Here is a 22,513-nt window from a genome sequence, read left to right as displayed (position 1 = left end):
GTTTTCTTTCCTTGGTACCAGGAAAAGTCTGGAGTAAAATCCTTGCCCTTGTTCCATAGGCGGTACCTTTTCTATAGCTCTCATCCTTAGTAGGTGGTTGATTTGTGCTAGAGCGTTTGTTTTTGGTTTGGTGGTAGGTTTGGCATTCCTCTCCTTTGGTAGAGTGTGGAAGTGAAACCTGTAGCCTTTGTCTATTGTCTGTAAAATCCATTTGTCTCCTGTAATGTAATGCCAGTTTACGGAAAATAAGGCAAGCTTTCCGCCTAAGGGTGCTTGCAGTTGTTCCCTGGTAGGCGGTATCAGAGTCAAGTCATTGTGTCTGTCCTGTGGGGGTGGTGGTAGCTGAATCTGTGGCAGTACTTCTCTGGTTGTTAGTCTGCCACTGACGTCCCCTGTAGGCACCTCTGGATTGACCTCTGCCTCTTGGGCCTATTTCTGCCTCTCTGTGCTCTGGAGGTGTCTGGAAAGGACCAATTCTTCGAAGGCCAATTTCTACTAAACCTCGGAGGCTGGACCTGTAAGAAATCCTTGACTGTTTGGACAGATTTTGCTTTTTCTTCCACCTTCTTTAGCACTTGCTGTGCAGGGGAGCCAAACAAACTTTGTTTCTCCATGGGAGCATCTAGAAGCTTTGACTTTACATGGTCTGGTAAGGATTGTTCTTTTAACCAAGCATGCCTTCTAATCACTGTTCCAGTCATAGCTGATCTAAAGGAAGCCTCCAGTGCATCATAGCCGCATTTTAAGGAATGATTACTGACCTGCTGAGTGTTATGTACCAAATCCTGAAGGGACTTACGGTCTATAGGTTCAGGAGAGGACAGTTTTTTATTTATCTGGTCTAACAAAAATTCCTGATACTGAATCATGTGGAATTGACAGTTTAAGGCCCTAGCCGAAAGAGTAGCAGAAGTATAAACTTTTTTACCCCATCTCTCTAATGCTCTAGATTCTCTTTCAGAGGGGAGGGGTTTTTTGGCAGAGGCAGCTGCTACAGCTTTGGGGCCCTGTGAAATGGTTTCAGGATCTGCAATAGGAGCCTTATACAAGTGAAAGTGTGTGTCCGGGACCCTGTAATATCTGTCAGGCTTGGCAGGGGCCGGGGGAAGGAGTCAGGGGCAGTACAGGCATCATTATAAGCATCATCAACAACTGTTAAGTACTGGAGGAATGGCTAAAGGCCTATGCTGTGGTAAATGTAAAAAGGTCCTTAGCCTTTTCCTTGAATCTGAAAAATCCTGGCCCTGCCATTGAAAATGCTCTCTCATAGCATGTAAGGTTTCCTCAGGAGGAGAGGCAGAAGGAATGGAGTCTTCTGCATCAGAATCCTCATAAGGAGAATATGGGCCTTCTGGAGGACCTGAGTTTTCTGAGTCATCCGAGGAATAGTCTGTAGAAACAGGATCTGGGGGCTCTGCTCTAGGCCTCTTCTCTGGAGGGGGTTGAGAGGCCCTGTCTGGGTGAGGTTGGGTTCCCCTGATCAAAGAAATGAGATCCTCAGCCAAGCTGAGCATTTGGGAACTGGAGGTAGGCCTGTGTGAGGGGGTTTTAGCAGGCAAGGCCTTAGAAGATTTAGCTGCTTTAGCCCTAGAAAAAGCCTTGATAGACATAGATGCAGGGGGCCTAGCAGCTCCACGTGCAGGAGTAGATATGTCTAAAGGAATAGTATCTGATAAATCCTGGGAGCCTGCTACAGCAGGGGTAAGTTCAGTAGCGGATTCAGCTATGCTGTGTGAGGCCTCGGCTATCGGAGGCAAGTTTTCGGCCGAAGGAAGAACCGAGGACTCAGTTTCGGCTGATACCGAGACACTCGCGGTTTGCTTAACCGTGGTTTTGGCCGAAACTGCAGACCGCGAGTGTCGGTCCTTTTCCTTACGCTTTTTAGCTAATTGTGAAGTCGGGGTCTCCGACGGTATTTTGTAAGCAAAAGCGGGACCAAAAAACTCCTCCGCAAACTCCGACCGACGTCTAAGTGTCCGTCGGTTGAAGGAAGCACAGGCTAAACAAGCTGATGCGTCGTGGTCAGGGCCTAAGCAAGGAAGGCAGTAAGAGTGGAAATCCTTATGAGGTATTTGTTTCCCACAAGTTAAACAATTATTTACTTTTTCTGACATCGGCTGAGGCAAGAAAGAGTCCCCAACGGGGTACTTAGCTTTTTAGAAGTCTTCGGTAGTAGAAATCTCTGGATCTGACCGACCGGCACTTGCGAACAGCTTCTGCTTCGGGCACCGCGTGGCAAGAAAGACTGAGGAAAATGGCGTCAGCTGATGCCTTTATACCCAATTCACAGCAGCTATGACGTCGGGTGAAGTGCGACATCAGCCGAGGCCAGACCCAGACTTTGGAATCCGGCCGACCGAAGGGCTGCCTGAGGCAGGACAACCCATATGTTAGGACTGCAGATGCATCCTTGAAGGACATCTGTAGAATAACTAAAAGCCTAGTAAATTAGGTGAGCATATGAAAGCCCCTGCTAAGAAAATCTGAGATTATTTCAATAATTTTCACAACACTTCAGAAGAGAATACACTGCCAGGTGAAGCTGGACGTACAACCAGAGCAGCATACTTCCAACAATGGAAAATATAAGACTAAGTTTGGAGACAACAATTTTTACCAGTACATTATGCAGTAGAGAGTATACAAGGATTAAAAACATCATTTAAAACACAGGCATGGCCACAGAATAAAATGCCAAGGCAAGACTCATTATTAGTTTTTCAATGTCTGATACCTGCATTACCCTATTAGTGATTTCCAGGGGACTCAAAGCCTAGTCTATCTGGCAAGTAAGGGGTATAAAGCAGACAATCAGTCTTGATGAGGGCACACACAGACACACACACACACACACACACACACACACACACACACACACACACACACACACACACACACACACACTAAAAGGTAGTTTAGAAGACAGTCAAATCAGATAATATCATATCTTTAGTTAGAAGATGGCAGGACACCAACACAGTCCGTGAAAACCCATACAGGTATATGCAGGACATGCAGACTACACATAAAAGGTACTGCAGTCAAAGAATGAAAACTCACAGGTATACACAGGACATGCAGACCACACATAAAAGGTACTGCAGTCAAAGAATGAAAACTCACACAGGTATACGCAGGACATGCAGACTACACATAAAAAGGTAGTCCAGTCAAAGAATGAAAACTCACACAGGTATACACAGGACATGGAGACTACACATAAAAGGTAGCCCAGTCAAAGAATAAAAACTCACACAGGTATACACAGGACATGCAGACTACACATAAAAGGTAGTCCAGTCAAAGAATGAAAACTCACACAGGTATACACAGGACATGCAGACTACACATAAAAGGTAGCCCAGTCAAAGAATAAAAACTCACACAGGTATACACAGGACATGCAGACTACACATAAAAGGTAGTCCAGTCAAAGAATGAAAACTCACACAGGTATACACAGGACATGCAGACTACACATAAAAGGTAGCCCAGTCAAAGAATAAAAACTCACACAGGTATACACAGGACATGCAGACTACACATAAAAGGTAGTCCAGTCAAAGAATGAAAACTCACACAGGTATATGCAGGACATGTAGACTACACATACAAATTGGTCCAGTCAAAGAATGAAAGTACAGTTTTGTACCTACCATAAATGTAGATGTTCGAGTGTATACCCTGCTGCAGTCATCACACTTGGGTTATCCTGTCGTCAGGCGGTCCCGCAGTCGGCCTAAATTCCAAAGTTTTGGTCCGGCGTCGGTTGCTGTCGCTTTTTCCCTGACGTCAGTGTGCCAGGGGTATATAAGAGGCATCCCACACCATTTTCTTCAGTTTTTCTTGCCCCAGATGTCAGGTGCCCCCCATAAAATGGTCAGTAGGTAGTACCAATAATAAAAGCTTAGCACAAACAAAACATCCCTCCAGCTATAAGCAAATACACTTCAAAGGTTGTATCAGATTTTAAGATATTGAAAGCTTTGAGTTAGGTCAGAGGGGATGGAGGGAGGGTAACCTGGACTGCAGCAGGGTGTACACTCGAACATCTATATTTATGGTAGGTACAAAACTGTACTATGTTCATAGTGTTACCCTGCTGCAGTCATCACACTTGGGTAGAATCCCAAAGCTAAAGATGGGAAGTGAAGTCAAACAGGGTTAAAGGAGGCTAGAAGGCCCTGCAAAACTGCAGTGGCAAAGCCAGTTCTAGTCTTAGAGTAAAGAGGTAAGTGATAGTGTTTGGTGAAGGTGTGTACTGAACTCCAAGTTGCAGCTTCCAGAATATCCTTGGTTGGCACCCCCCTGAGGAAGGCTGTAGATGTAGCTGCTGCCCTGGTGGAGTGGGGCCTTACGCTAGCAGGAACTGGTTTTCCATGATGGATGTAGCAAAAACGTATGCAATGTCCTATCCATTTGGAAATGGTCTGTTTTGAGATAGCCTTTCCTTGTGATGCTGTAGCATAGGATACAAAAAGTTGGTCAGATTTTCTGAAAGCCTTAGTTTTATCCAGGTAGTAACGTAGTTGCCTGTGAATGTCCAAGGAATGCAGGAGTCTTTCTCCTTTGTTCTGTGGATTTGGAAAGAAGGTGGGTAAGTGGATGGTTTGATTTAGAGCCACACTGGATACCACCTTTGGCATAAAGGAGGGGTTAGTTCATAGAGAGACTCTGTCTTAATGAAAAATGAGGAAAGGTTCTACTGCCATTAGTGCCTGTAGCTCTGAGACTCTTCTGGCTGAAGTAATTGCTAGCAGAAAGGCAGTCTTCCATGATATAAACTTTGTCAGCTGAGAAAGCTGGCTCAAAAGGTGGTAGCGTAAGTTTTTCCAGAACAAAATTTAGGTCCCAAGTTGCTGTTGGCGCTCTCCTGGGAGGCATAATGTTTTTTGCCCTCTGAGATACTGCCTTAGAAGTGGATGTGAAAATAAGGGAGGATCCATGTTGTAGTGAGCTGAAATAGCTGAGGCGTGGATTTTAATAGATGAAATAGAAAGTCCTTTGTGTAACATCTCAGTTAAATATTGTAGAATCTGAGGCATGTCCGGCTGAAGGGTATTTTGGCCTTTAGCTTGGTTCCAGGCACAAAATCTTTTCCATTTGTCTCAGTAGGCTTTCCTGGTGCTGGGCCTCCTGGCCTCCAGAATGACATCCATAACAGCTTGTAAAAGAGGGGCTGGCTGTTTGCCTAGGTGATGTGCCATGCAGCCAAATATAAGGCTTTGAGCTGGCTGTGTAGAATCTGACTGCCTTGCTGTGTGAGTAGATGAGGAATTTGTGGTAGAATCCATGGTGGGCCCTGGGTCATGTTCCTTAGTAGTGGGTACCAGTGCTGGCGTGGCCAGTCCGGGGCAATGAGTATCATTCGAGGTCTCTCCACCCTGACTTTCAGCAGCACCTTTGTGAGAAGGGGCAATGGAGGAAAGGCATATACTGTCAGCATTTTCCAAATGAATGAGAGTGTGTCCACTTTCCAAGCTTGATGGTGAAATGTCATTGTGCAAAATTTTGAAAGCTGATGGTTTTGGGGGTTGGCAAACAGGTCTATGTCTGGGCGCCCCCATTTTTGAGTTATCATTGCAAATACTTGTGGATCCAGTTTCCACTCGTGGGGATCCATGATGTTTCTGCTTAGGTCGTCTGCCAATGTGTTCTTTTTTCCTGGGAGGAACTGAGCTTGTAATTGAACTTGGTAAGCCAGTGCTGTGTTCCACAAGGTCATTGCTTGCCTGCATAGAGGGTAGGAGTGTGTACCCCCTTGTTTGTTTATGTACCACATTACTGTGGTGTTGTCTGTCCTTATTATAAGCTGTCCTGAATGTAAGAGGTCCCTGAAGGCTGTCAGAGCATTCTGTACAGCTAGCATTTCTTTTTGATTGATGTGCAGATTCCTTTGATCTGCAGTCCATATGCCTTGAACGCACCGTCCTGCCATGTGTGCCCCCCAGGCATAGTCTGATGCATCTGTTGTCATAGTTTGCCTGGCTGGGGGTAAGGTGAAAGGCTGACCCTTGTTGAGGTGACATGCCTGTGACCACCATAGAAAGGCAGGGAATGAGAGGTATCATTGTTTCCAAGCTGTGGCTGTGCTGAGTCCATACGCTTTTCAGGTACCATTGTAATTTCCTCATATGCAGTTTTGCAAATGGTATTAGTAGTATACAAGATGCCATGAAGCCCAAGGCCTGCAGAATTTTTCTTGCAGGAAGTTGGGTCTTTGTTGCCATTATTTTGAAGTATTGAGTTAGTTGTAGTTGTTTGTCTGGAGTGAGATGAGCCATCTGGGCCATTGTATTCAAGCTGGCACCCAGGAATGTCATATTTTGTAAGGGCACTAGTTCTGATTTCTTTTCGTTTACTGTGTACCCTAGGCAACTTAGAAGGTGTTTTACAAAAGTCAGATGTTGTAAGAGAATGTCCTTGCTTTCTGCTTGGATGAGGCAGTCGTCCAGGTATGGGTATATTTGAATTCCTCTTTGTCTGCAGTATGCAATTACTGGTGCCAGGCAGTTTGTGAAGACCCTGGGTGCAGTAGATAAGCCAAAGAGCAGTACAGAGAATTGGTAATGGGTTGAACCTGCAATGAAACGGAGGTATCATCTGCAATTTTGTCTGATAGGGACATGCAGGTATGCCTCCTTGAGGTCCAACATTACTAGCCAAGCTTTCTTGCCCAACATGGGAAGAAGCTGCTGTAGTGTTAGCATCTTGAATTTGAGTACTTGCAAGAAGGTGTTTAGAATTGAAAGGTCCAGAATGGGTCTCCAAGCATTGTCCTTTCTGGGGACTAGAAAGAGCCTTGAATAAAATCCTTGGCCTTGTTCCTGTGTAGGTACCTGTTGAATGGCTCTCATGTCCATGAGAGCTGTAATTTGTTTTTGTGCCCCTGCCCATTGATTTTGTGGCAAGTTTGGCATTCCTTTTATCCTTGGCAAGGTGTGGAAATGGAATCTGTATCCTTGTGAGATGTCTAGGAACCATTTGTCCTTTGTGACGATGCGCCAGTTGTCTATAAAAATGCTAATTTTCCTCCCAAGGGAGCTGCCAAGAGATTTTTGCTTGGCAGCTTGAGGTTTAAGTCATTGTGTTTGTCTTCTAGTAGTTTGGGACCTGTCTTCTCCTCCCTTCTGTGTTGCAGTGCCCCATTGGCGAGGTTTGTAAGGGATTTGTGCTTGTCCTCTACCCCTTGGGCGTCTGTATTTACCCCTCTGTGGTCTGTCAGAAGCTGGAAAGGACCAATTTTTTGCTGGCCAATTTCTGCTGAAGCGTGGTGGCTGTACCTGTAAGAAATCTTTGACCGTCTGCATAGATTTTGCCTTATTCTCCATTTTCTTTAAAACCTCTTCTGCTTTAACCCCAAATAGGACATCCTGCTGTAAGGGTGCATCTGGTAACTTTGCTTTCACATGATCAGGCAGAGTTTGTTCCTTTAACCAAGCATGCCTATGTATAACAGACCCAGTAACAGCTGCTCTACAGGAAGCTTCCAAGGAATCAATTCCACATTGTAAAGTATGGTTTGCCCACCTGTTCAGCTGCATGCAACAGATCCTGCATTTAATTCAGACTGTTGAGGGTGTGTGCTCATCTTTTGTTTTATTTGAGATATTAGGAATTGCTGGAATTTCAGCATGTGAAATTGACAATTTAGTGCTCTCATAGCTAGAGTTGCTGAGGTGTAAACCTTCTTCCCCCACCTATCTAGTGCTCTGGAGTCCATTTCAAAGGGTACAGGATTTTTAGCCATAGAAGCCTTAGCACCTTTGGGACCCTGGGAGATAGTCTCTGGGTCAGCAACAGAGCTTTTGTAAAGGAATTTGTGAGAGTCAGGCACTCTATAATATCTATCTGGTTTGGCTGGAGCAGGAGGCAGAGAATCTGGATTTAGACTAGATTCTAAGTAAACATCATCCACAATGTCTAAAACTGGAGGGATAGCAAGTGGTCTGTGCTGGGGAAGTAAAAGAAACTCTCGGAGCCTTTTCTTTGAGTCGGAGTAGTCCTGACCTTCCCAGTGGAAATGTTCCCTCATGGTATGTAAGGTTTCCCCAAAGGAATAATCTTCATGGGGAGAAGCTGAGGGAATGGAATCTTCAGCATCGGAATCTTTATAAGGGGGAAAGGAGTAATCCTGTTCCTCAGAGGAGCCTGAAAAGATAGACACTTGATCAGAGAAGGCATAATCCTCCTCTTGTCTAGGCCTTTTGTCTGGGGGGGGGGTTGGGAACCCCTGATTTAAGAAATCAAATCTTCAGCCATTTTAAGCATCTGTTTTTTAGGCATGGGGCCTTGAACTGGAGACTGATGTGCAGTCTTATTTGGTTTTACAGGAGTCTTAAGCTTAACATAAGATTTAATGGTGAGAGTAGTCGGTCTGAAGACACCTTCTGAAACCAAAGGTGTTTCCGCGGCACCGGCTTCTCCTTCTGCAATGTTGTCGGTAGGGCCTAAAGAAAATGGCTGCGTTGGCCTAGAACTCTCTGTTTGAGAATCCGAAGCGGTCTGGGGTTCCAATTCTGCGGTCGTCAGGGACTGCATAGGCACCTCACTGAAAACCGGAGAACTGGCAACCAGCCCAGCCGAGGCCTCGGAGTCTGGCTTGGATCTAGGCTGCCTGTGTTTATCTTTGCGTTTTTTATGCACGCCGGTAGTCAGTTGCTCCGATGGCATACTGTAATTAAATTTCCTACCGAAGTAGTGTCGTGTGAAATCAAAGCGTCGCTTTATAGTTCGCTTATTGAACCTAGCACAAAACCGACAACCAGTGACATCGTGGTCTGGGCCTAGGCAAGGTATACAATAAGAATGAAAGTCCTTATGGAGGTATTTGCATCCCAGAAGAAATGCAATTGTTAACTTTTTCTGACATCGGACTGAGGCAAGAAAAGGTTCCCCAATGGGGTACTTAGCTTTGAAGACTTCGGACTGAAATTCGATTCGAAAATCTCAGGTGTCGGCCGACCGGCACTTGTGAACTTCTTCTGCTTCGGGCACCGCGCGGCAAGAAAGATTGAAGAAAATGGCGTCGGATGCCTCTTATATACCCCTGGCGCACTAACGTCAGGGAAGAAGCGACAGCAACCGACGCCGGACCAAGACTTTGGAATTCAGGCCGACTGCGGGACCGCCTGATGACAGGATAACCCAAGTGTGATGACTGCAGCAGGGTAACACGATGAACATCCACAGAACCACAGATGTAATGTAGCAATGATACCTGCTACAATACTGTGGCAGCCCTAATGAGTACTCATAAAAACAGTACTAGACATACCTAAATAAGACAGGCCAAATTACTCCACAGAGGATGCTGTAAATCTTGTGCACCTAGAAGAAAAATTAGTCAATGAGGAATGTACTGAGTTGTTAGGATATTCCCACAGAGACTAACTTACTGGTCTGTTACATTCAAAAGAAATCCCATAAATCCAGCAGCATAGAACATTGGATGAAAGGGTTCCTTTAGACGAACCAAAGTCCAAAATATCGAATGGCTGTACATGCGAAAATACAGTTCATCGATGTGTTTTTTGTGAGTTCGCGGTACAGTGAAGATCGGGAAATTTGCCCTTTCCTCACTGTAGTGCGATCTGGGAGTTGGTATATATAATTAGCAGGGGTGTGGGGGGCACAGCTTTCTTTCATTCATATAATAGAGACCCGGATGAAATGCATCTAAAACTCTGAAATGACTTCTAAAAACAGCCCTTAAAATATCTACCTATACTCAGCCAAGAATCTACAATAAAGTTTACAAAGTAAACCATTCTCAAGTAAAGTTTTCTCTCTGACTTAAGCAAACTTTAAATCTGCAGACTATTCAAATGCAGATGCTCTCACTGACCACTGCATTATTTCCATAAAAAGTTACATTAGTAACCTTTGATGAGCAGTGTCATCACCTAAATGAATACGAAGAGAAGCAGGCCAGGAAAACACAGCTACCGATGATACCAATGATTAATGACAGTTCTTTGTCACTCGCCATTCTTGGGTTTGTCAAGTTCTAAATGTGTAGATTACTCAACTTTAGGAAAGTGACTTTACTAACAAGTAGTTAGTGACTCACTAGTTCAAAGTTCTAACTGATCTAGCGGTTGTTCTTTTGGTAGTTTAGCACATAGGTAAGTCAGTGCGGCAGATCAAGGCTATAAGTTGGCAATGGGCTTCATCCTATAGTGCTGGGTTCATTCCCTCAGTCTCCATTTGCTTACTGCATGACTCTGAGCAAGTCACTTAAACTGTACTCTCAGGTGTCCACTCAAAATGAGAACCAAACCAGCTGGACAAGTTAATTAATAAAACACATAAATAAACAATACTCACACAAGAGTATTAAGTCAGAGCTCATTGAGAGGAAATACTCTGCATCCAAAGGTGAAAAATGTTAATGGAATTTAGCATACATTCCCTTAAGGAATGGAAGGACATGAGGCGAGGGCATGCAGATATTTAAATCTCTTAAAGGCAATAACAACATAAAGGGGGTTGTAATATCTTATACTAAAAATAACTGCAAACAAAAAAATTAAAACTGAAGAGAGAGTAAAACAGCTCAGACAGGGGTATGAGGAAGAACATTTGAGAGAACTGCAGATGGAAGAATCAGCCTACCGTAAAAGGTAATGAATTCAACCAAGGCTGGAAGACTCAAGTTTGTATACAGTGGTTGGAATGTTTTGGCTATTCCACCCCACTGCAGTGGTCTTCCTTGTAATTTTGCTATCAGTACCTTATGCTTCACAGCTACTGGTACATCTGCTCGACGGTTCTGAATTCCTGTGAGAGCTCACTGGACTTTTCAGTCTGGTTCCCTCTATTCATTCCATGTATAGTATAAACTTAAAAGACCTGGACTTGGGACCTTGTGATTTTTTAGCAGCTGTATCGTTAACTGGAGCTTACCATTTTTGTTGACAGAGTAGACTGGACTCTTAACGCAAATGAATAAAAAAAAAACATAATATGCCTTTCAGGTCTCAAGACCACTCTCAACCACTCTCTTTCTGAATATACCTCAGTTTTTTGGCCATAATCTCCCTGTTTGAATCGTGGTACGACTACTTTTCATTACTGCTTTTGGTTCTTGGCTCTACTTTCTTGCCTCTAAATTCTGTGATTCCCTTATGAGTATTTTTTCCACAGTGGGCCAGGAACATATATTTTCTCAGGACTGTATGTGCATTGCAAAGGAAAACTGCAGTTGAAATCTTAGATTTGTTCTAGATACTATTTCTCATTAATAACAATGGGACTGATCGTTGTTTCTCTGTTAACTGTACTGCCCCTTTGGACTCTGGGATTCAAAATCTTCTAACCCACAGTCAGACTATAATGGAACTTTGCCTTTAGCAGACATTTACCTCAAAATTTACTCATATTCCCTCATCTGAACAGGCAATAAGTAGCTAAGCTTAGGAGTAAACTGGTTAGGTTCACAGGTAGGTTCACAGGTAGGTACTAGGCTATCGGTCCTAGGGCCTATACAAGCCTAGCTAAAAAGGTACGCAAGAAAATTATTTTCCTGTGCCCCTGTTGAGTAGAGCCATAGAGGTGATCCCTGGGGTGAATTTCCTATTTCCCATCCAATCATCAAGATTTTTCTTGAAGAGTGCTAATAAGGAGGTTTGTTTGATATAGACAGGTAGTTTGTTCCAGAGTATGGGAAGTCTCTGGGATAGGAATCTATCCCTCCAGCACATTCTGTTTATTGTGGTGACGAGGTTTAGGTCCCTAGAGCGTGTAGCTCGGAGGGATTGGGATTTCTTTAAGTGGAGCATGTCCAACAGTTCTGGGTTTGACATAGCTTTGTCTGTTAGGCAGAGATCGTCTCTGAGTAGGTGATATGCGATGGAATAAAGCTTGACTATTTTGAGATGGTCTACATAGGACATCTGTTTGAGGCCAGCAATCCTCTTTGTGAGGTATTTCTCTGGCCTTTCCAGTTATTGTAGACGTCTTGTGAGGTACATAACAAAAGGGACGTTGTACTCTATAATGGGTCCAATGATTGACGAGTAGAGGGGAACAATGACCTCTTTTTTCCTGGATGAAAAACGTTTTGTGAAGAGGTGTGCCACGTAGAAGGATTTTCTGACTACTGTGGTGATGTGATTATCAAACAGGAGACTACTGTCCACCTGTGTCCCAAGGTCTCATCACACTTTCGGTGTTAAGTAGACTACCACCTGTGTGGTAGCTCATGGGTACAGAGTTTTTACCAAAGGGGATGACAATGCACTTTTGGCATTGATCTTGAGGCCATGGCTTTGACACCAGCCATCTATCTCAGTGAAGCCCTTTTGTAGGATGTCCACATTGTTAGGAGTTTTGATTATGGCTCCTAGTTTGCAGTCATCTGTGAACTTTGTTAGCCAAAGACCTTCTGTGTTAGCCTGTATTTCAGAAAAGTAGATACCAAGCAGGAGAGGACCCAGGACTGAACCCTGTGGTACTTCAAAGAAGTCAATCAAGTTAAGGAGCATGATCTGTCTTTTACAAACCTTAACTGGGTGGGGTCCAGAGCTTGGAGATTACCAATGTCTTTGTTTACAAGTTCTATGATGATATGGTCCATGGCCTTGCAAACCAGGCTCATTTGGCTAATGGGGCGGTAGTTCCCAGGGTCCGTGGTGGCTCCCCCTTTGTGGAGTGGGATAACTGTTGCTGTGCGCCACTCAGTGGGCACAAAGCCTGAGGTGAGGCTATGATTGAACATGGTGCTTAGGTGGGGTGCCAGTTCATTCTGTAGTTCATGAAGAACGCAGCCTGGGATGTTGTCAGGTCCCATGGATCCTGTGTTCTTGGCTTTGGAGAGTGTGTTTTTTACCTGCGCAGCTGTGATTCCAGGAACTTTGCTTTCTTCCAGTATAGAGATGGGCCCTTTAGGGGGTGTGGGAGGGGGGGTAAAATTAGCACTGAGGAGTGGAAAAAAAAAAAGAGTAAACTAGTCAGGCATACACAGTGGTGAGGCTTGCAGAGCATGGACGATATTGCTGGGATTCTTCGTACAGTTTTAGACAACAGAATACAGTAGATATTGAAGGCTTTCCATGTAGGTACACAAGACTATACAACCAATGACTTATGTCCTTAAACAAACATAAGTATAAATCAGCACATTTCAGCTTTCTTGAATGTGTAGTTTAAAGGATGGTTCAGTGAAAAGGTAAGGACTAAGATGGGGAAAGGGTGAGGAGAATGCATTAGAAGACAGTAAGCTATATAGGTACAATTACAGGTAAAAGAAAAGGTGAATGAACAATAAGGTTTAGGGTTAGTGTGTATGCCTTAACACTTGTGAATAAAGTTGTTGAGAAGGGACAATTTAAAAGCTAAAAGGGTGAATGGTGATCTCAGCAAGGATGGAGTTTGAATAAGTTGGGTCAGTTTTAGAGAAAACACTTTCTGATACTGAGAAAACTTTAAGGGGTGTACAACTGTTGTTTGATAGCCTCTTGGGATACAAAAACACGTAGAAAACAAAAATGTAGGGTCTATAATAGGTTGCAGAAATTTATTTTCAGAGAACATGTATTCATCGACCCCTATGCAGTGAAAATCACTTCCACGATTCGCTGAATATTCCAAGGGCAAAGACACAGTTGGTCAACTACACAGCTTTGCCCTTTTCTCCTCTGTAGTGCGATCTAAGATTTGGTATAGATGTGGAGGGCAAAGCCCCCCACTTGGGTGGGTTCAGTTTAGCTAGATGTGGGTCCGTTCTACTGCGGGGCAAGTATTTCTTTGCTCTTGGATTATTTAGTGAATCATGGAAGTGATTTTCACTGAATAAGTGTTGATGAATATGTGTTTGCTGAAAATAAATTTTGGCGACTACAGATCCAAAGTTTAACATTTTGTAGATGTAGACTGTGGTGCTAAAAATAAGAGTGAATCCTTTAGAGATGATTAACCTGTTAGAATTAAAGAAAAGGGTACAGTGGTAGCGATTGTTGTGGAAATTACATAATGTGATGATGGAAAGAGAGCACTCATGTTTAGGAAGTAATTTTTTTTTTTTTTTGGCAAAGGAGGAATGTGTTGGGGGGGGCTTGGAAGTAGATGATTACCTAGGAATGTTTCTGTTGTAATAAAGCATTTTAAACTATAAGATTGGCATGTAAGTGGGATATAAGAGAACAATCAAGGCCTAAGTGTTTGTAACAGGAAACTGAGACTTTGACATTTCCTTAGGGATCACTCATAACAGCAAGACAGTGGAATACCTTAGAGGGGCGCTGAATGACACAGAAAAGGTTTTACAAATGATAATTAGGTTACTTCACATTCACCCGATGGTAGAAGGAGACAAAAAGCTTATACAGTTAACCTTTTAAATGTATTTAACAGTATACCTCTGCACCATCCCCAACATCCTCCTTTACTGTTTTTTATCACTTATCCCATGTCCTTTGGACTGCCTCTGCAGATTCTCTATCCTCCACTATTCCAGCATTTCATGGATCTATAGATCTCACTCTAAGAAACTATAGAGAGATCTAAGGAGTAATTAGTCCCAACAATCTGTTTAATTCACACATCAGGGTCTGTAAAGAAGGCAAACAGCTTTTTGCAGTAAACTTGGATTTTTAATGATTCTACTTCCTCTAAGAACCAGAAGATTGTTAGCGTAGCATGCAAGAAGTGAACAAGACAACTGCGAACATCTAAACAAAAGAGCATTAGCATGGTAGTGACAGGTTGCAGGTAATCTATCTGATAAGTACTCTTTATGTAAGGTACCTCAGTGTGGTGAGTTTTAAACAAGTTAAGAAAAATGTGATTAGTTCTCACTGCTGTGATTTGTGTGTTCTGAAATCCAGAATGAACCTTGTTCAGTATGCGGTTGTCATTAATCATGGTAAATATTTCCTTATAAAACATTTTCCTGGTACTCCAGACAGTAGAAGATCAGTGGCAAAAGGGTAGAAGGAAGGAGTAGGGATCTTAGGCAGTGGAACTGTTTCAGCTATTTTCTACTTTGTGGGCATTACTCTAAATAAAAGGGTGAGGCTGTACATAAAAAATAGATTATGCACAGTTATCCTATGACCATCTTAAGGTAAAAACTAGTTACAGCAGAAATCTTTCTAATTGTGCCTTTTACCCAAGAGTTGGTTTCCATTAGGGGCAATTCGACAGGAGCTGCACTTCCAAGTTCCCTTCTTGGGCATTGCTTTTTAAATGACAAGGTAATCCGCTATAACCCATGAATTATGTATGAATTATTAGAGGATGAAAAAACAAGTAATCTCCGTGGTATCCCCGAAGTCTCAAAACAACCCACTAAAGTGTTGTGGGTCCAAAAACAAAACAATGTAATAAACTTCTCTGTGTGGAAGATTTTCAGTTCATATATTTCTAGTTAATCACTGTATATTAATCAGATCCGACAACAGTAGTAGAAGTAGCGAAAGTAAACTCGTCAAGTCAAAACAAAACAAAACAAAAAGTAATAACAGAAAATATATAATTGTACAGCATTACTAAGTATTCGAAGGTAATCCAAACAAGGCAGGCAGTTTGTTTCCAGTTGAAAATCCTTTATTAAGTACACAGACTTAATAAAGGAGTTTCGACTGGAAACAGATTGCCTGCCTTGCTTGGATTACTTTCGAATACTTAGTAATGCTGTACAATTATATATTTTCTATTATTACTTTTTGTTTTGCTTTGTTTTGACTTAAGACGAGTTTATGTTCGCTACTTCTACTACTATTGTCTGATCTGATTAATATAGAGTGATTAACTAGAAATATATGGACTGAAAATCTTCCCCACAGAGAAGTTTCTTACATTGTTTTTTTTTTTTTTTTTTTTTAATTATTAGAGGATGCTGACCTGGCTTTTACCACATATTCTGGCTAGCAAAGTATTCATGACATCTTCCTTCAGAAGGATAATCTAGTTTTGTGTTATCCTTTGTTAAAGAGGCAGGGGTGAATCACATCAGCTGGCTGAAATACCATCTTGAGGTAGACCAAATTTCTTATGAGTCCTCCAATACTTGAAAATTTGTCCTTGGAGCAGAACCAAAGTGCTCATTTGCTCATCACTCTTATCCTACTGCAGTGCTGATCTTGGGAAACTAACATGTGGTATGGGTGATTTTGGGACCTCCTGACTTATCCAAAATGCCACTTGAAATGATTTTACCTTAATAAACCATAAAAATAAGGGTCTATATCACAACATCAAACTAACAAAAGTTCGATCAATGTAATAATGAACCCTAAAGTCCGAAACCCAACAAAACCGAAAACAGTGAAAAGCTATTTTTTTCCCAGGGAACAAAATCGCTGTTCTGTAACAAAAAAAAATAACCTTAAACTTAAACTAAACTGGGGGGCTTCTCCCCCCACACCCCCCTACTTAAATATACCAACTCCGAGATCGCACCACAGTGGAGAAAATAGCAAAGCCCCGAAAACAGCTCACTGATTTTTTTTCCCTGGGAAAAAAGTTGATGTGCCATGGCTTCACTATTTTCAACTTTCGGACTTTAGTGTTCGATATTACAACATTCAAACTTGTTTTAGTTCGATGTTGTAATAGAGACCCTAAAAATAATAATCAAAAGTCTAACCTGAAAAAGAAAAAAAAAAACAGCAAGAGGAAAATAAACATAGCAATACAACAGAAATGCCTTCATGGGATATGTAACGCAGCAGGCTTGGATGGTACAAGTGGATAAGAGCAGCAATCTTTTTCATGTTTCTAAAGGATGTCATTGTATTCTTTGATAACTTCTTGCCAACATAACTTTCTTAGAAATTGTAACTGCCAATCAGACATGCAATTCGCTGATTAGCATTCACTAGTTTATCTTAGACAAAATATTAATAATATGAAATACAGAAGGATCAACACCCTCCCCTGCATATTCTTTCAATACAAAATCCCTAGTAAGTCTAAATCAGTAAACTCCTGTCTATGAATTACACAGTTAATGAAAAGACTGCATCAATTATGGGATTACAGTCATTTTGGCAGATGCGTCTTGGCAGAGAATTGAAACCGGTTTCTGCTGCTTTTCTTGAATCAGTACAAACCTGTAACAGTGCACACTTGCAGATTCTCTCACATTTCAGTTCTACAGGGTGTCCAGTGAACTATGCACTGTAAGCACGTACAGCATTCATTATGGGCACTAGCACAGATTACTCTGCAGTGTGAATCACCATCTGCAGTGTGCATCACCATCTGCAGTGTGCGTCGCCATCTGCAGTGTGCATCACCATCTGCAGTGTGCACTATCATACAATTTGGCAGACGGTAAGATAATCAACAGTGCAGGCAAGGGCTCCCTGTTGAAATGTTGGCACTCGTAATGTGAACTGATGACCCACTTAAAAAAATAAAGACCAGAAATACAGGAGAACAGCAAATCTTGAACATCAGTATTTTCTTTTAAACTTATTTTTTTGCAAGGGGGCAAGACTTGTTGCACCCCACCCACAAACATATATACTAACTCAGAGATCACCAGACCTTGAAGAAAAGGGAATATTCCAAGTAGTGATCATCTCAGACTCAGTGCATGTAAGTCCATTAATTGCAGCCATTCAGTCTCCTTATTTTTGGACTCACTCTACCTGGTGCCAACATTTCAAATGGCACCCAGGATAAACGATCATAACATGTGGATTTCTAGTTATAAATAATATCAAGCAAAATGGAAAATTACTATTTCTATTTGCATATTTAACATATGTATTGAAGGGATAAGGATTGAAATGTGTAACCTAAACAGAGAACCAGGTTAAGGAAACAATCTCCATAATAAACCTTATATACTGATTTCCAAGGCTGGTTGCAGTGCAAGTACTGAAAAATAAGAGATATAACTTTAAATAGGATTAAATGCAATGGGCTTACAACAGAAAGAGTTAATACTATGTCTTGTCTCGTTTTGTTTTGTACCAACAGTTTAAGCAGAATAAAACATTATCCAGACATTTTAAGAGGCCTTGACATATGGGTGTACACCATTGGATCGTAAAGCAAACAGTCTAAAGCACTGACTCAGTTGCAAACAAATATGGAAAACATTTACTCTTTAGCTGTACAGTCCATCTAAGGAGAAAGCAAGCATACATTTCCAGCAAATGCACTGCAGACATTCCAGAGACTCATTGAACAGCCCCAGTAAAAAGGCCCAGTTTCTGAGATGCATTATTTTGTGATTCACAAACATATTAGCTGCAATGAGGAAAGACCTCATGACAGGCTAATCTGCATGTTTATGAATCAAATTAACTACTGTAAAGTGCAGATCAGCATTTCCAGTGTTAACTGTGGCAGCCAGTCTGATAGAAAGCAAAGGCTACCCTCCCCCCTCAGTCAGCCTCCTACAGTAAAACACCCACACATGTGTGAGCACACACACATCATACACCATACCTGACTTTGTTGTCAGAACATCTATGATGTCTCATTTTCCCCTGCCCAGATAATTCACAGTTGATTAAAGACAGGCCTTAATGCCAGACATTTGAGTTTCACAGCTCATATCCTTCAGTAAGTGCATGCTAGAAGAAAAAGCTGTTTACGAGGTTAAGAAGTATTTCTAAATTTTTTTTTGTCCCTCTCCCTCATACATTGCAAGTTACAGGCATAGCATAATGCTCAAGATCTTCCATATACATTATAAAAACACTTGTCAGTTAGTGCAACGGGCTACTGCAGGGGATTTCTTGTGCAACGGGTGCAAGGATCAAGTCCCTTTTCCCGTGTATTATTTATTTGCTTCCTTTAAATATTCTTAAAATAAATAATTTCATAACCCTACCTAACCACTAAATTCCTCAGCACCTACCTTTGCTGTGATGTATGAACACAGCTAAACCACAATGTGGAAGTAGTTAGCACATACCTCTCCCCTGGCCTGCTCATTCTGCTCATTGGCATGTAGCATGAACACTGAGACACCCCACTGTGGTGTTGCAAACCTTTGTCCAAAAGTGCAATGGTAGGGCTGTCTATTAATTTAAAAAGGTTGTGGTAACCTTTATGAATCTCCCGATTAGTCTTTGTCAATTACATTGGATGGGGACTGTCATCATCACGCCCATTGTCTTGCCATCATAAAATAATTTTAATTAAATTTATTTACAGAGGTAGAACACTGAACAAAGACTGACCAATGGCAGGCTCAGCCTGGGTTACATCGGAATGTAAGGAAACAAAATACAGTAAAAATAAAATGGTGGTTTTCATGCACAGAAAATATGACAGATTTTATATATACATACATACATATATGTTAAATCTTTTGATATATACATACATAGAAATTCTGGCAAACAATATGTATGAACAGAAATATAAATAGCATAGCAAATGGGAGAACAGAGTCAAAGTACAAACAGAAGTGGTGGTGATTTGAGCACTGCAAACTAGATAAGGAAAGTTAATGGAGTGTCGTAATATGGCAGAGGGGACTAGATGTGGCAACGGTTCCAAATTCTGAGTTGATTAATTTGCCTCTATATGATTACATTCTCCCAGCCAAAGAAAATTCAGTTAGCACTAAGCCACCAAAAATACTCACAAAATATAAGTACTGTATATAAAATGCATTTGGAAGTACACATTTCAGAGAGTTTTAAGCTAAAGTTACAATGCAACTTAAACATGCCCAAGACTTACAGTTCATTCGTACAGTTGACTGGTTTGTCCATTCTATGGCCTTCTTTTAGCAGCTTGAAAAGTTCTTCTACTGGAATTCCTGGATATGGTGACCCACCCAGAGTGAAGATTTCCCACATCAACACACCAAATGACCACCTGCATATAAAACCAAAAAGGAAGAATGAGTAATTATTTTACAACAGATGTCCATAAGCAGCTACTTCTAAAACAAAAATCAAAAATAAACACTTACAATGTAATCAAAAGAAGCTACTTTGACAAATAAAGTTAATGGCAATTATATTTATCTGGCTGTACAGCCCAGCTATTAAAAATGCTCAGCACAGTTAAGTAAACATTCAAAGTAGACAACACTGTAGCACACTAAAGCATAGACAGCAATCACATTTTTTTCAGGTAATAAACTGTTTTAAACATATCTTCCTTTTGCTTCTAAACTTTTTGTATAACAGCATAACTAATATGGCAAAAAGCACGCATACACCCATCATCAGTGCATCAGCAGGAAAGTTCTTTTCTCACGGATACATCCACAACAGTTTGCACCCATAACAGAAAGTATCCAAAAACCTCTCCACATCACCCTTATTACTGCCTCTTCTTTGAGGAGTTTACTGCCTTTTCAAAATTCTTAACATTGGAAAACGTTCCCCTGATAATGCATGTTCCTTATACCTAGTTATACAAATAATCAAAGGTAAAACAAAAAATGACTGCATTCAACTGCTTTCAGACTAGGAAATTAGAATTATTGCATTCAGCTGTTCTCTGACAAGGAAATTACAATCATGTATCCACATGGAAAAGCTGGAATGTCACTCTCTAATATAAAGGATACAAGTCCCCTCAACATCTGTAACCCTTAACACCTATATTTATGTTTGCAAGATTTCCTGTTTAATTTCTTCCAGAGGTACCAAACAGTCCTTTAACACACTGAAGACAGATATTTGAGTCTGGGATACCAGCTATTTAAAAAAAAAATTAAATTAACTGTAATTAGACCATGTGATGTGCATGCAATAACAACAGTACATCTCTTAACTGCTTTTGTGAAACAAGGGTAAATATAGCTAGAACTACTTCAAGAGTATAATGGTGATAATTAACTGTGTTTTTAAGACACAGAAATCAGCTATCAGAAAGATATTCAACAGCTTTTATTCTGTAGTGCTGTAGTGAGTGTGCGAGTGTGCGAGTGTGCGAGTGTGTGAGTGTGTGTGAGTGTGTGAGTGTGTGCGTTAGCTAAGTAATATCACTTTACATAATCTCCAAGTCTACAAACATACAGCATCAAGACAGTATCACAGGAATTCGAACATAAACCTCATGTCATTCTCCCTGTTCAAGTCAGCCACTCAGTCATCATGGATTTCAAATGATGTGTGTGCGCTTTACAACAGATGTTTTTTCTTCCTTTCTTAAATAAAGTGTTTGGTACTTCTGCACAGCACTGGGGCTGATCCTGAAACTTACTTGTAAGTGTTGTATACTTTAAGATTCAGAGGCTGACATTTTCAAGGGAAGGCACTGTAAAATCTTAAGAGTGCCTCGGTATGGCATGACTTTTTGTCCAGTAGAGCAGCACATTTTTAATTTATGTATTTTTTTTACTTATTTGTTGACCAGGTAAGCATGCTGGGTAAACGGTTCCTTTTCGGGAGTGAACCAGCAACACTGTCTAGTTAAACACCTTGCTTAGAATCATACAGTAGGCAAATAAACATGACAGGAATCAAACCATATACCCTGGGCACAGGAAACAGTTCCTTAACAGTTGAGAGCATTAATCCTCTGTCCTACCTTCCAGACAATGCTCTCTGCATGTGGCATATTTTATTTTGCCTGCTTTTTAACTGAACTTGCTGACCTACAGGCTTGTCATTATTCTCCTCCTCTGAGTATCTAACGCTCCCTTAGAATATTAGTTACTCTTGGCATGAACTATCATAGCAAAGATCGTGGGTCTTCAGGGAGAGTGACACAGTTACTGGGCTTGGGTTACCAACTGGGTAAAAATAGGAAGAAAAGGAGGTTACATGGCATCTCTACAAACTGCATGCTATGGAGGATTTTTTGATAAGTTTCGTAACTGCTTCTATGAATAAGCACCTACCAAGACACTGATGCATGCTTACATTATGTCATCTGAATGCACTGAGATGTCTCAATTCACTAATACGCAACTAAGCTGAAGAAATACAGAATCTCAAGCTACCATTACAAGGTATAGACCATTTCATCAGACATTCCAATCATTGGAACAGGAAGCTAATCTTGTCCAGTCAATCTGCTCCCCCTGTCTAGTTAATACTCCCCAGGCAGTGCACTGGAAAGCCATTTCCCCTACAGGGTCAGGGCATCACAACCATCTTGAGAATTGATCATGGACTACAACAGGTATCATTTCATAAACCTAAGTGAGAAGCAGAATGCCCCATTCTCATCAGCAGTCAACAAGTCTTTTATGTCACTGTAAGAAATGCTATGATGTATGCACCTGAGCATCACATGCATATATTTAAAGAATCTGGAAACAAATTAAATCTCTATTACAAAAAATGTCTATATACCATACACTGCAAAATAATATAATCAAGTAAGAAACTGTTTCTTCATGAACCCAAGTGACATGCTAATGTAAAACGTAGTGATGACAGCCACAGTTATTGAAGGATTCATTTCAATATAACACAAACAAATCAGACTGATAATTTATAACCCCATATTTAATAATTGTAAAATTCATATTGATTTTACACTGCAAGGTATTTTCCATTGATTTATTTATTTATTAAGTGCTGTCATGACCACCAAAGTTGTTCTTTAGTTGTAACACAAAGCCATCTTTGCT

The 22,513-nt window shown here is 41.3% G+C and overlaps 1 protein-coding gene across 9 annotated transcripts in view; it reads right to left on the bottom strand.

Annotated features, from left to right (window-relative positions):
• Positions 1-22,513, bottom strand: part of FGFR2 (fibroblast growth factor receptor 2) — a 490,361-nt gene that overhangs the window by 25,428 nt on the left and 442,420 nt on the right. For all 9 annotated transcript variants that reach the window (XM_044056062.1, XM_044056068.1, XM_044056067.1 and 6 more), the window contains one exon: positions 19,657-19,794. In XM_044056062.1, coding sequence (XP_043911997.1) covers positions 19,657-19,794 — 138 coding nt within the window. The remainder of the gene's footprint in view (positions 1-19,656; positions 19,795-22,513) is intronic.

The sequence above is a fragment of the Protopterus annectens genome, chromosome 14.part0, assembly GCF_019279795.1.
Source record: "Protopterus annectens isolate FY-2018-M chromosome 14.part0, PAN1.0, whole genome shotgun sequence".
In the NCBI taxonomy this organism is placed as follows: Eukaryota; Metazoa; Chordata; order Ceratodontiformes; family Protopteridae; genus Protopterus; species Protopterus annectens.
Note: the sequence above shows the minus strand (reverse complement) of the source record. Positions and strands in the feature narration are given on the sequence as shown.